General features: G+C 37.1%; 1 protein-coding gene across 4 annotated transcripts in view; it reads right to left on the minus strand.

The window, feature by feature from the left end:
* The window catches only part of NAALADL2 (N-acetylated alpha-linked acidic dipeptidase like 2), a 381,205-nt gene that overhangs the window by 89,323 nt on the left and 276,190 nt on the right, over positions 1-15,692 (minus strand). For all 4 annotated transcript variants that reach the window (XM_059855754.1, XM_059855752.1, XM_059855751.1 and 1 more), the window contains 3 exons: positions 13,691-13,834; positions 5,332-5,424; positions 973-1,178 (listed from right to left, as the gene is read on the minus strand). In XM_059855754.1, coding sequence (XP_059711737.1) covers positions 973-1,178; positions 5,332-5,424; positions 13,691-13,834 — 443 coding nt within the window. The remainder of the gene's footprint in view (positions 1-972; positions 1,179-5,331; positions 5,425-13,690; positions 13,835-15,692) is intronic.

Genomic DNA, 15,692 nt, shown 5'->3' on the forward strand with positions numbered 1-15,692 from the left:
GGTATTTTCTTTCAACCAGCTGATTCCCATTCTGTTGAAAGTAAGAGCCCAAGGAATTGTCTGTTTGGGACTGTGCCCAACTCCTCAGCACAAACCTGTGAGAAGCGAATCAGCACTAGATTTGGAAACACTGCAAGGTTTGTTTAATTCATGTAAACCATAGCATGGTTCTCTTCTTTCTCTCTTGATTCACTTCTCTCCACACTAAGCCTATCGATGAAAATTTATTAAATATTAAACCCTCAAGAAGGTGAAAAAGCTCTCTAAGCTCTTTCTGTGCCTGTGTCTTTTTTTGAAGTTTTCCTCCCTCTGTCAAACCCTGGCAATGCCCTTTTACAAAGCTGAGCTGAACCAGGGAGGGAAAGCAGCTCCCAAGGGTGCTGTACATGCAACCTCCACAGCCATGGCAACATCCTGGCACCTCATTGTCACCAACAAGTTCTATGAAAAATCCTTTCCTTAGGATTTTTCCCTCCTGAGAAGCTGAGAGGCCTCAAGAACAAAATACAAACAATTCTTATCTGCTGCTGTGGAATGCAGCAGGTGGATCTGGGATTGGTCTCATCTGGTTGTTTCTAATTAATGGCCAATCACTGGCCAAACTGTCTCGGTCACAGACAAACCTTTGTCATTCATTCCTTTTCTATTCTTAGCCAGCCTTCTGATGAAATCCTTTCTTCTGTTCTTTTAGTATAGTTTTTAACATTATATATATCATAAAATAATAAACCAAGCCTTCTGAACATGGAGGCAACTTTCTCATCTCTTCCCTCATCCTGGGACCCCTGCAAACAATACCACACCTCATTATCCCAGGAATGCCTCTACAGATGTTTTCCCTGGATTGGCTATGCAGTACATGCATGAACACAGAGAGACCTCAGAGGGCAGCCAGTGAGCCACAATTTCCACGAGGTAATTTCATATTGTTTTCAGCAGAAGGAACCCTCCCTGCAGTGAGAGCAGTTTTACCTCAGCCCACTCGTAGGAGCCGACGTTGCCCAGGGCTGTTCCTCCCCACGAGCAGAAGAGCAGGGTCCTGTCAGGCCTCCAGCCCCTCCTCACCTCTGGCATCAGGGCTTGGAGCAGGGCTGTGATCACAGCAGTGCTGCTGGCCCAGCCTTGCCCACCATAACCCTGCAAACTGCTGTGATGGCTACCAATGATGACGTATCTGTCTGAAATGAGGAATAAAAAACCCCAAGAAAACAAAAATAAAACTTTTTTGTTTTTCTGGATACTCAGATTAAAAGAATTCCAAAGAACCATAAAAATTAACTGCAAAATGTCATTAACACAACACAAAGCTGTCAACAAAAAAGTAGATGATGACATGTAAGACAATCATACAACAATTATACACAAAACTGTGAGTGCTACTTAAAACTGAACTAGTAGATAAATACATGTATACAGTTTCCTAAAATAATCCCCATACCTCTGCCTTCCTTGTTTGCTTATTGCTCTCCTAAGAGATCTGATCTAGACTATTTTTACAGCCAGGACTAGATCATATAAACAATCATGCTCACAGTAGAGTGTTATGAAAAAAACACAAAATAATAAGCAGGAAACAATCCTCAATACACATCAGCATTAAAAAAAAAAAAAAATACCCAAAACAAAAAACCCAAATCAAACCAAACAAAAAACAAAAAAAAAAAGGTGTGGCAGTACAGTGGGAGATAAAGAAAAGACACAAAGTATTAGTACTCCCTCACCTGGAAGACTGTGTTCAGTGCTCACCACCCTATCTCAAAAAAGACATGGCAGAAACAGCAGAGGAGCAGCTGGCAAGCAGATTAGAGATGATCAGGACTTAGCCTTATGTGGAAGGAGACATTAAAATACCTGGAGTGCAGGTTTGGAGAGGAGACATGACAGAGGGATAGAGACAATGAATGATACAGATATGGTAAGTCACACCTAGCAGCTGTGTTAATGCTGGAAGAAAGCATTTTACAGAATGAAAAGCAAGAAGTTTCAGCCTGAAATAAAAAATATGCCTACGGTTACTCAAGGGAAAAAAAAAAAAAAACCAAAAACAAACACACTTTTTTTTCCAGAGAAATAAAATTAAATTTAATCTCTCAAGGCATTATATATTACCCTAATACCACTCACAAGGGAAACAAACCCCCTTATTTTACTCCAGACCCAGTGATGTGCTATAACACATTAAATAACATGACTGACTGGTGTGACTGAGGCCTGTCAAGAAGTCCAAGCAGAGTTATTCTGAATGAGCTATTAAACTATTAGACCTCCTGTGTGAGATGAATTCACAACCCTCTTTGAAGCCTTGTTTACTGGATTTGCTCTGCTATGTTTTTAAGTCTCCTTCCGGCCCAGACCTAGACTTTTGAAGGTGTTCCTTCCCTATTTCAGCATACCAGTAAACAACAGAAGAAAATTATCAGCAGTGAGGAACAGTGATGCCAGACCCACAGCAACCCCTGAGTGTCATTTGGGTTCCAAAAAGTGGAAAAGTTTTCTTTTTCTTTCTTTAACCAAGTGAATTCATTCACTTGCTGTCAGTTGATCACAATGCAGCAACAGATTGCTGCACATTGCCCACATTTTGTATTTGCTTATAAAATTAAAATATCTACTCAATCTGTTTTGCAGTGACTGCTGCCTGGGAAGAATATTAATAGAACACTTTGATTAAAAAAGCATTCTCTATCAAACTGGAGTTTCATCAGCATTGTTCAACAAAATATTTGAACATGTTGTTTAATAAGGAATCAAAAAGGCTTTACAAAGAGATGATTTTTTATGTACCTGTTACACAATATTTTCAATCAGCTTTGGGGGTGTGTAGGTATGGAAACGAGAATTTTGTTCTAAAAACAGATATGCAAAGTGTCAACCTAGATTTACATAATTATTTAATGTAACAAAATGAAATCTAAATCATATAATTTTGCACCTTGTGTGTTGCACCATGATATGCTTAATTATAGGTTGCATTGACAAAGAAAAATCATAGGATTTTCAACTCAATAAATGACAGGAATTAGGAAACAAAATGAATGGCCTTACACGCCTCCAGGTCATTAATGGAAGTGCCACTAACACAGGGGGATCAGGCAGGATCAATGCCTGCTTGTATAATAATTTCTGGTTAGCCTGTGAACAGACTATGTGAGAGGAGTGACACCTTATTAAAATAATACAAGATATTTTGATTGAGAAGGAAGCATCAACTGGAGATGCCAGCTGAATGAGCAGGGGCAAAACATAACAGCTGGTGCCTCCTTTGAAATTCTTCATCTTTGTACATCTCTCCCTCAAATAGAGGCAGAACCCTAAAGCAAATGACTACAGGAAAAGCAGAGGAGAAAGGAGGGTCATGCTTGCAGAGGCAGCAGCTGCCCTTCCTCAGAATCACATGGCAAAAATGAAAAAAAGAAAAAGGACTGGAGATGGAGAAGAAATTACCCATCAGATACTCTTGAAGGTGATAGGATAGAGTCAAGGTTAGTGATGGGCTGGACAACAGGGATTTATCATTATCATTTCTTTATCCTGGCTTTTCTTGTTATACATCCCATCTTCAACCATGTCCAACAGAGCTATAAAATCAGTGTTACGTTTTTTGGGTTTTAAAATGCTACCAACTACCACATTTCATCTACTCCTAATGCTTTTAACATCTTAGTTACACTTCAGATGCTCGTTCTTATTCCTCAGATCAAATGCTAGCTAAGGTCAGCATTACAGAGATGTGCTTGTCTGTATGTGTGTGTTTGGTGGTCTTTAAGCAAAAAGTAATAAATTCTACCCTTGGTGATTCTCTGAAGTCTTTCATTAAGCACTAAAGATAAATTTTGCCTTCTTTCTGCACTTCTGTGAACATAAAGGTGAATATTTCATGTGTATGAAACGAGCAAAACCCCATCAAAATGACAGAGAATCAATGCCATGAAAATATCAAGATTCAAAGCAGTTGAGGAGGAACGGCTGTAGTGTCAACCAGGAAGAGCAGAGAAAGAAAAAAAGGTTTAACATTGATTTTGTACAAAATATTCCAGAGCATTAGACATTTAACTTGTGCCTGCACTAGAGGACAGTTGTTATAGCTCTTGTTGAGCCAGACATCCATGGGACAAACTGCTGCCATCTGGGCACTGCTCCTGACTTCACTTTTTTGTATCTCCTTGGATACCTTAAGTTCAGCATATATTGGCAAACCTCCAAAAAGTAGTTTTGATTAAAAATGTAATAATAAGATGAAAGGTTCAGGTACAGAGGAGATAGAAGACTTGTTAAACAGAAACTGAAGCACACTTTTATTTTTTTTTTCTTGCCTCTGTTTCACAATTCAGAAGACAGAATGTCTAAACATGGCAGTTTCTGCCTTTCCAACTCCATGACAGCTATTTGCAAAACATTAATAATAGCAGACTGGTAACTTCAAATTCATGAAGGAAATTAAATCCTTCATAGAACTTCAATTCACTGTGCTAATTGTTTCCTCTTTTGCTTTAAACAAACCAAAAGTCTGGTGAGAAGTATACAGTTCTGCATGCACAAAACTGAGTTGTTATTTCACCAACAGGAATAAAATTTTCTCCACCTCCTTCATTCCGTTACTTAAAATATGAAATGACTGACCCACCCCCTAAGGGAGTGCAAATAAATTTCCATCCTTTCTTCACAACCTAATATAAGAGTATTAAGGCAAGCATGATGCTGTTTTGATGATCATCTGCACACTAGGAATTGTTTGCACTATTTAAATAACCAGCAACAGCATTCATTCGTGGTGCAGAAACCCCTCAGCTTTTAGGTAAATTCACTAACAAAATAATCTCCAAATGCTCTTATGATATCCTGATGATAACATTATTTATGTACAGCATCAAAGGACAGAGGGAGGTTGTGCCTTATGTCCCAGTTGCATTTAGAGTTCCATTGTTCAACCATCACACATAGAGAAGAGTAATTATTATTCATAGAGTTGTATAAAACTAGCTTAAGGCATGATTGAGACACAAAATAAGGCTGCAGCAAGTGTTAAAACCACATTAAAATTAAAACCATTCAACAGCTGCTTGTACAAGCTACTGATACTCTCTGTGGTCCATGTGCAACACCTGCTGCTTGTGGAAAAATATGGTTTTTGCAACTACAATATCCCCTTTAGCTCATTCTCTGTTTAACCCTCATATTCTGTCTTGTCACAAATCACAAAATGAGTACAAAAAAGTCTTTTTCTCTTCTATGCATTAGTGAATTATCTGGCAAAACAGGATTCTGATCCCAGCTGTGACTCCCACCCATTGTGAAACAAATAATCAATACAAATGACAAAGGGATACCTACCAGGAAATACAGCTCCTTTTAGATAGCCAATGACATTAGAAATTGTCTTGTAAGTTGTGACAGACTGAATGTTCAGACTGATTGTTTTTTTGCCTGTTAAAAGATGAAAAAAAAAAAGAGAAAATGTTGAACTTATTCACCCAGCCAAGAAACATATGGGCCGAAGACATAAATTCCACATACATTAAAAAAAAGAATTTTAAATGAGGCTAAAAAACCCCATGAATAGGAACCATAGATTAAAACCCAAAATATGACATTATTTTCTTGGACCTATTTTAGCACCATGATTCAAAGATGGAATCTCAAAAGAAATCTCTACTCCTTGAGTTAAAAGATCATTGAATTCACTCAATAAATGCTGCCAGAATGCAACAGAAAAAGAAAATTTATAAGAGTAGGATTCACATAACTCTGTGATCACAAAATCTGCCTTAAACTTCATAGGTTTTTCTCACCTAATCCTTCACCTAGCTCAATCTCTCAATAACATTCACAAAATTATACCTGGTTTATATTACATTTTATTCTGGAGAAAAGTCTCTGTGTTAAATCAGATGGGAGCAGTCAGAGCTCCCCACAGCTTTGCCAGCACAGACTTTGGTGATGCTCTTGTGAACATATGCCAACAGAAGCCAGGGTTTTGGTCTAGCTGGCATCAGATGAGGAAAAGGTGCAAACACAAAGGCAGAACTATTTCAAAAGCTGCTGAAATGTAAGGAACTTGCCAGTACTGCCATGCCATTTGAGACTGTAGCACAGAATAAAGCCAGAGTAGAGCAAATATCTGAGTTTAAACAGATTAAAAGAAGGTGGGACACAGTAACCACAGGAGTTCCTGCAGTTTGTGACAGTGGAAACCAAACAATCAACCATGAGAACTGCTGACACCTTCCAAACGTTTCCTTTGCATGATACCAGAATGTGTGAACATCCAGCTCATCTGAAAGGCCACAACTTCTACCCAAGAGAAATGAAAATGTCTTTAACTGCTTGAACTCAAAAAGCAGCAGCAGGGTGACAATCAGCAGTGGCTGAGCCCAGACCTGCAGGGGGATTCTCCTCCATCCACCAATGCTCCACCCCTGTGGCAGAACTGTGCTGGAAGCATCTCTGGGACACAATTCCTCCCATGTCCACATCCCACCTGCCACAGACCAAAATTCAAATACTCCACAGATCATTTTGCTCTCATGTCCCAGGCCATAATCCTCCCATGGATCTATTCCTAACAGTTTCTCCCCAGGCTTTGGTTCCTGAGGAGCACAGAATATGCCAGTGGGGAGTTTACTGCAACATGTGAAACAAAAACAACACATGGTTACTGTTCTTCAGGGTTCATTTGCTGGTTCATACAGTAAATTTACTTCAAAATGTTCTTAAAATAAAAAATAATATATTTTAATTCACTCATCTTCATTGGTATTTCAAAAAATAGCAGGCAAACTGCTAGTGTTTGTTTAAAAAATGAATTAACAATAGTTATTCTATTTTTTATTCAGACAAAACCTCTTCAGTTATCAACAGATGTGTCTTCTCTATGACAATTCTGGTTTTGCTTGAACAAACCAGTAAAGAAAATGCAAACCAAGCAGTTAATTAAAAATAAACCCTGGCACATGACTTAGCAACAATCAGTCACAGCATGTTAATATTTTTATTTGTCACGTAATTAACTTTGCTCTTCTGATGTAAGTTACTGTATTTTTAATTATTATTAATGCCATGAAAATGAATTCTTTGTTCAGTAAATCCACAGATATTATTTTAGAATTAAAAAAAAAAATCATTAAAAAAATAGTCCAAATCATTCCCAAAGGGTCTTTTAAAACAAGTGAAAGCAGCTCAAGCCATCTATGTTGATTAAGCAGCTTAAATTTAACCTAAATTATGCAAGTTACTTCTTGCTGCTGTTTCTCACCTACAACCATTTTAGAGTCAATTTACTCTTCGTCAAAAAAAGATATTTTAAAGTCAAAACTGATTTCCTTTCCTTTTCCTACAACACTTTAGATGTTTGTTCCTTTGGGCCTCTTCTCAGACAACAAGAAGATAAATCCTTTTGAAGACAACTGACTTCCCTGTTTTTCCTTAATCAACATCAGCTACCCAGTCTGTAACTGACAATAAAGACACAGAAAATGAGCTCCTGGCAATGCCCATATTCTCAAATCAGATACTCAAGTTAATAGTGGTGTAACACAGTAGTCAGCTTAGAGTGACTTGGGCTTAAAGGCTTAGAGCACCAGATGAAAAGGCTGAAACTGCTCTTTGGAGTATACAGCTGAAGCAAAATTTAATCCCCTCTAAACAGTTCTGACAACAAACCTCTTGTCCTAACACTGTATTTTAAGGATCTTGACAACTCTTTTGTTTTTTTTCCCCCTATATTCCCTGGGAAGCTGTGAGGAGACTTTACCTTAACATTATTCAGGATCCACAGTGTTTATGTAAGCTAAAAGCTGCTTCTGGGATAGAAGAACACAAACATATTTACTGTTATCTTTATTTCTTTCTTTCCTGACCTGGAACTTTTAAATTTTCTCATACCAAATAATACCTTCTCCTCTGACATTTAAATAGTTATTTTTAGAAATCCGTGGCTACTTTTCCTCTCATTTGATGGACAATTTTAGTACTTGCAGTAGTTATGTTAAAAGATCATGAGTTAGGCTTCTTTCTTTTTTAACTTCATCCCAAGCTCTTGCATAGAGGAGTATAAGCTTAAATAAAAGCTCGAGTCTCATTTTTAAACATGTTGGTTAAATTCTTGAATCCTGATCATGCTAAACACCAATCCATCAGACAGTTTTCTGAGCATTTGAGTCCTGGAATTTAAAAAGCATCTTTAGGAATTCAGGTTTGAAAGCTGAACTCATCTGACAAGATTTTTGCTAATCACTTTTCTCTACATGCACACTTAACTGAAGTATAGCAAAATCAAGTATTAACTGATTTTAAGGATTTCAACAGAATAACTCCTGGATCATAAAGCCCAAGCCATTTCAGCAGACTGCTGAAATAAAGTACATTAAATAACTTCAAGTAATGCAGTAATGCAGTTTTTGAAATCAACACCTGAATAAATGTGAACCAGTCTGAAATCACAACTGAATTAGAGATTTCAAACATCATCAGACATCCATGCTCACATGACTTAGGGGACACTAACTGAGCTGAAGCAATCAGCATAAAACTGCACTTGACAGATCATCATATCAATTTGAGTGCAAAACCTTATTTACTATGTATTTTATGTATTTTATATCAGTTTTCAAGTTCAAACACAGAACTTTAAGTGAAGAAATATAATCATCACACACATTTATGTAACAGCAGCACTTACAAAAATACTACATGCAACATGGTATACATAGAAAAGAGAATAAATATAAAATAGTATATACTTAATAATGTATATAATCTCAGAAAAATATTGTGTGATACTGTAAAATTACATATGCAAAAATCAATACTGAATCTGTGCAATGTACAGTATTGTTGAGGTATAAAACTATTTGTACAGGAATATGTCAGAACTCCTGGCCAGATGTCCTTGTAATGAAAAACCTTCACTTTTTTTGTTGTATAAACAATACATTATCTAAATCTGATATCTCTAGTATTTTTCCCTAATAGATTTCCATTTGATTAATCAGCTATGTTGCCTACTGACAACATATTCTCCTTTTTGAACTATATTCATAGATCTTGAGTCTCCAAGTCTAATCTTAGTATGAAGAGCTTAATGAATAAACTCCTTGGTATTTGATCATCATCTTTTTTTGACCTACAATGAGGAATCCAGAAATAAAACTCTTCAGATGAAGAGTTTTTGAAATAAGAAATGCCTAGAATAAAGTCCTTTAAGGAGGCTCTAAACTAGGATGGCCTAATGTGATACAGAATAAATGTGTCACAGTCAACATCAAAGAGAGTTGAAAATGCTTCAGATTGTAGAGTTGAATTTCATAACCTCAACCTACTTTCATTCTTTACCTGCTTTATAGCAATCAAAAGCAAAGCATCACACAGGAAAACACTGGTGCAGAACAGAATTCTGAAAATATATATTGATCATTTACAATTCTGGTAGAAAAACTCTCTAGGCTTCAGCTGGGAGTAGAGGGAAGATATATAGAAAATGCTTCACACTGTTCATGCCTAATTCTTCTCATGAACTTCTGTTTAAAAAAGGAACAGAATTTAAAGTGATCATGAAAAGAAAATCTGAGAGTATTGGTATAAATGTCTGTAAGTTTTCATATAGATCAGAGCTTGCTATTTAACTTGTTCTTCTTTCAAATGCCAGTAAGAGACATCTGCAGAAATTTGTTATATTTCTACTGTTATGTACAATGACTCCAGATTTGGTAGATATAGTAACACGCCCTGCCACACAATCTGCTGGCATCTTTCTCTATCTGCTCCCTTGGAAGCATGTTTAGCATAGTCCAAATACCCAGAAATTATGGTATTGTTTGCATATTGATATCACAGTGTGAGGTGGCCCAGCCAGAGTTTATTAAATATGGGAGTCTTTATTTTCTCTGACAGGTAGCAAACTATGAAGGAGAAACACATATAATATTATCACAAGGCTGTAGTTTAACAGGAAGAGATATTCACTTTATCACTCCATGCCCTTCCTCTGACTGAAAAGAAGACAGGCTTGATTTGCACCAGTGCAGCACTTGGCAGAGAATTTTATTTATCTTGGATGAGAGTCGTATAATATGGAAAATAACAGACTCTTCCAATTATTCCTTTTGTATAATTAATGATTCAAATTTCACACGATCAGAGTTGACTATAAACTCAGTATAATGAACATCTGACATGTGGAACTACATAAAATAGATGTTCAAAGTCTCATAAAAATGCATTGTTTTGTGCTGCAAACCTTTCCAGTACCAGTCAGTTCTGGTTGTCTGTTCCACTCACCCATTTTGTCAGAGGAGGTAGATTTGTTTGCAGCCTACAACAGAGCTCTGCACTGCAGTCACTGTGATGATTCACTATTGATCAGTGACTGTATTTTGTAGACTAAAAAAAGGTTACAAAAGATCAAAAGATTCTACCTAGAAAAGCATTTTGATCTGAGTAATTTTACTGTCTGCAGCAGAATGCCGGGAGTCTTTGTATACCTGGCTCTATTATTCACACAGTGTTTGATATCATTCAAGTTACTTAAACTATTCATGCCTTGCCTTTATAATTTTAGAAGTTAAAGTATAAAAAAAATTACAGCTATTTCACGGGAAAAAGCATTAGCAGGTGGTAAGAAGTGGGATGTTTAAGTGAGATCACTTGCATTTACACTTCCTACCAACCGAGCTGTATTGCCCAGCCATACCAGGTCACACCAAGTGACCATCCAGTCCTTATCTCCAAGAGTGACCAGCAACATGGGTGTGGAGAAGAATGGAAGAACAGGATGAGAATAGGACACCTGGGGACTGATCACTACTGAAATCCTGGATCTCACCTTCCCTCTTTTCAGACATTAATCACATTGAGTATGAAAACTGACACTTAAAAACAAAAGGAAAAATTAAACACATAACACTGATGTGTTTAAATAGCAGGCTTCCAGGATTTCCATTCAAACCAAAGTATATGGTCATTAGTGTCAAAAAACACTTTGGAAATTAATTGCCATTAGATAGATTTACATTAAATACTCAAGAGTTTAATTGAAAAAGGGTAATTTGTACATTACTGCAATCTCCCAAATAGTGGGAAACTTAACAGCAACAAAGGCAGTTCACTGTACACAGCAAGACTTCCCTCATTTATGTTTATAGGAGTGCTTTAGTTTTACAACAACCTTCACAATGTTCTAGCAAATGTCCTAGGGAGATTTTGTCAAAAAAAAAAAAAAAAAAGGGAAGCTTCAGAAGTTTAAAGTTTCTCTACAGAAGTTCACTCTGAAATTCCTTCTAATTGCCTATCTTTGGGAAAAAGTTCATGGGAGCACAGAATTTCAGATTAATGAGGATTAACAATAATGTACCATACCAAACAAAAAGCAAATCTAATTACTGACTTCATCTAACACCAAGTTAACAGCTGACTTCAATTCCCACTATTTGCTTTGTAGGTCCTGAGCACTCAATCTGTGTGGGATGTTTGCCTCCATCCTCCCACTCCCTCTGTCACATTTTGTCTCTTGAAAACTGCAAGGCTAAGGGAAAAAAGCAGCAATGTGAGAAAACTAAATATAAATGTTTAATCATTACTGATGAATCTGCTGTTCAGCTTTTTGAAACATAATGATGAGAGAATGATGATCATTTTGTCCTAACAAATTTCAAGCCAACCAATCATCTGAATGGCTCATTCACCTCTTTTGACAGATAAATGATGAGTCCTACGTCAGAAGTGAAATCTCTCTCTTAAGCTTCTTCAAATCAACAGGAAGACTGCAAATTCAACCTTTGCTCTTCTCTAATGCATTGCTGTCCTCAGCATTATCTCTTTAGCTAGTACTGGTATTAAATGGTTCTACACCATTTCTTACCACGAGACCAGGCTGTTATCTCTTCTATTAAGGATGCTGCTGAACAACAGCACACTCTGTGCTCCAGAACATCAACAGCTTCACCATTACTTCAAGGAAAAATCTATCATAATACATTAGAGAATTATACAAGGCTTCTTCTCATAGTCCCTATCGTCTCAATAAATTAAGATTTTTTTAAAAATCCCCCATGGATTACTGTGGTTCAGAAGCTTTACACGAAATCACACACAAGCTGTTGTGTTTTACCCAGAGTAAATCAGACATGGACTGCTTCTCACTAGACTGTTGGCTTGGAATATTCTTTCTTTCCAGAAATTCTCCTCTCACAGAATTCCTGTCTTCTCAGGGAAATAAAACAGACGTGCCACACCTGTCACAGAAAAAGCAGAATAAGCTGCCCTTTAGGGTGATTCTGCCCTGCAGCCTCCAGACAAAGCTTTCTGAGAAACAGACTTGTGCAGCCTTTTATCTTTCTAAAATGAGTGTCATTTTCCAGCCCAAATTCAGGCTTTGCTCCAGGCACTTCAGCTGTTGGAAACTCCTTCAATACTAACAAGCTTCATGCAGCCTACCTGGAATGGTTATTGCCCTTGTTCCTTCCAAAACAGCTTTTCCCCCTTTTCTACTGGTTGTGGGGACAATAATTTTTAAAATTATAAGTGTGTTTTTTAAAAATCTAGTCAGCCACACATGGAGAACAATAGTCCTGCCTAACCACAACAGCTTAAGCCATGAAACACAAGGTTTTCTGCCTTCCTTTTTAATATGTATAACTACAAATGCTAACACAAGTCATAAAATTAATCAACCTTTTTTATGACTTGTTGTACGGTCCTCCTATTCCACAATAACTTTCCAAAAGCAATAAACAAGGGATACAGCACATGATACTACATTGGTTGCCCTTAAAATTTGTTTTTCCTGTTATCATCACTGTGTGTAGCACAGGATACAGTGGCTAAATTAATTTACCTCCTCCTTTCCAAGACTACAGTTTCAAATCAATTCATTAAAATGGGCCTTATAATGAAATAAACCTTTTTATTTCTGGTGAAAGATGGACAGGTAAAAAACAAAACTGAAAACTGTTTACTGAAGAATTACTGTTTAAACATGCACCTCACTAGAATGTTCTCTGGAAGATTTTCTTCTGGTGAAACACTGAGCTGGAAGACAGCAGTCTTACTTTTTTTCCCCTTTCTATATCAGCAATAAGTTTTTTCAAGCAATAATCTGTTTGACTTGGCTAATGGGATTATTTCTAGGGAGATACTATGAATGCATTCATCTGGCTCTACTCAAGGTATTTTGTTCTCATCATGATGCCTGTTTTCCTGGGGAAAATTGGGAGAAAAAGCTGCCTGAGGGTTCAGGTAACAATACACTGTTTCCTCTTTAGCATATGCAAATTAAGGACAACATTTAGAATTTAAGTGTTATTATTCCAGAAACAGAAAAAATCCCCACAGAATAATATAGTTACTGATGCCTTAATGTTAAAATCACATTATTAGGAGTACAACAAGGCCTAACAAACCATACTGCAGCACTAACAAACCTCCCTAGTGATGGCATCTACACAGAGGAGGTTCTAAGTCAATATTAAGAATTAGTGCTCAGTGCCTTCTACCATTTTACTTTTAAGCCACAGCTTCCATCTATCAGATTTTAGGAGCATAATTTTTAGACTGTTCATACCCTCTTCTAGAAAGCATCTAAGCCAAACACACCCATAATAAGCTAAACCTTTAGTTGTATAGTTGTGGATATAGAAAGTGGATTTGGAGTCTGAGAGGAACATTCCACAGGTGAAGTGCATTTGAAAAGCATTACCTGCAGCTGGCAGTTGGAGGGGTGTACACCTGGCTCTTTGGGCAGTGTCCTCAGGTAGGGAAACAAGTTTTCTGGCAAGCAGGGCAGAAATTGGTTGTACCAACAGTGTTGTGAGGTTCAGTCGATTTTGCCTGTAGCTTCCATCTTAAATGACAGAAAGGGAAGAGCAATTTAGTAGATGAAAATTAGATTTTTCTCCTTCATAAACCAAACACAAAAATCCAAATCTCTACCACACAAGTTAAAACAACTGATTTAGATAAGCAGCTGTTGTTTTGTGCTTATAATACTGAAAAAAAAAATTAAAAGCTTCTTCAAGAACATGTACTACAAAATTACATGTACGTGTTATGGTATCTGGGCAATAGTTCCACAAGAAAGAAACTGTTAAATGAGTCTGAGCAGATATCAGATTGTGAATTAAACACAACAAATTAAATTGGCATATAGTTAAAGGAACTATGAAAAATGGAAGTACTGATCAGCAATAACTTTCCAATTTAAGTAAAAACGGAACAGCAGCTGAAGGAGGTCTGGAATAAGAAGGTACTGAACAGACACATTGAGTGGAGAAAGGTATGGATCAGAAAACATCAGAATATTTCATTTACAGCTGAAACATCTTAAGCAGACATAGCATAAACCTCTCAATATCAGCAGCTTCATGCAAAGTATTAAAATCTCCCTTTAACTGAAAAAAGGTGAGTTTGCATACACCTGCCTGTCTAACACTTGATCATGGAAAGGTTTCTGATGAGATAATGAGATATTTTGGGAGACCAACTGACAAAACTGTGGGGAAAAATAAAAACCTAACTTGGCACACAGAAATGCTCTGAAACACTTCAGGAAAAACCAGCTGTTTTTCTCAGTTATTTCAGATGTATATGGGATCATCTCTTCCCAGGCAAAGCAGGAGCACTTGTGACAGATGAAAGTCCACCACAGAAAAGAAGGGGAGGTTGATAGCCTGGGCAGGACACAGCTCTAACACAACCTGCAGCAGCCTCACAATGTCCCTGCCCCTGCTGAATCGTGTCCAAACCTTCAACCAGAGATTCAGAAAACAAGGCCTCTCCCCAAGACCTCTGTGAAACAAACACTGCATTTCCTGTCCACACGGAGTTCTTTACGACCCAAAAGCATCCTTTAAATTCTGTGTGACTGCAGGCTCAAGGGGAGGAAGCTGTCAGCAATCAGCAGCATGTTTCAAATAAATTTCTATAAAACTACCACCAAGACTGTTGTTACTGAAACACAGTCTAAAGAAAAAAAAATAAACCTAGACACATCCTCCTTTTTATTTTTTTTGTTCTAGAAACTCATGAAACTTTTTATAGTACATCTTTAATCCTAATGTAAAAATTGTCCAAAGCTGTATCATTTAATTATGGAAAAACAAAAGGTGTTGTTCACCTTTAATACTCAATAGCAAGGTGATTGGTGTTCAGTTTGAAGCAATCAGACAAATTTTTAGGTGGAAAGGTAAAGCTGGTTCAAAATATAACTTTAAAAAAAGTTTTGTCTCATCAAAGTTGGTCTGGGTTCAAAATCTCTTAAAGTTGTCACATCAGTAAAGTGACAGCAAAATCAGTTTGGACAAGCTTTGAGAGTCTGTTTCTACACTCAAAAGGAATCCTAAAAAGCCCATCAGAGATGTGCAATTGAGACATTATTTTCTTTCCAGTGTTTGTCAATCTGCAGACTGTATTAGAGGGGCAATGAAGTTCAAAACATTTCAGATGAGAAAAACCTCTCCTTTCTCCAGTTACTCACAACTTGAGCTTCATTCCTGAATAACCTGTGAAAGATACACTTACAAGAACAACTTACAGGAGAAACCCCCCCATATTTAAAAATGAATCATTTCACAATAGAAGATGGAGTTTGAAGTATGGGAGAAAAAAGAATCTATAGAAAGGCAGATTTAAGTTATCTGGGCAGATTTATCTGGAAGTAAAACTTTCTAATAGGAGGAATTCATAAAGACTTGCCTAGGTAG

Source organism: Haemorhous mexicanus, chromosome 10, assembly GCF_027477595.1.
Source record: "Haemorhous mexicanus isolate bHaeMex1 chromosome 10, bHaeMex1.pri, whole genome shotgun sequence".
NCBI classification, from domain to species: Eukaryota; Metazoa; Chordata; class Aves; order Passeriformes; family Fringillidae; genus Haemorhous; species Haemorhous mexicanus.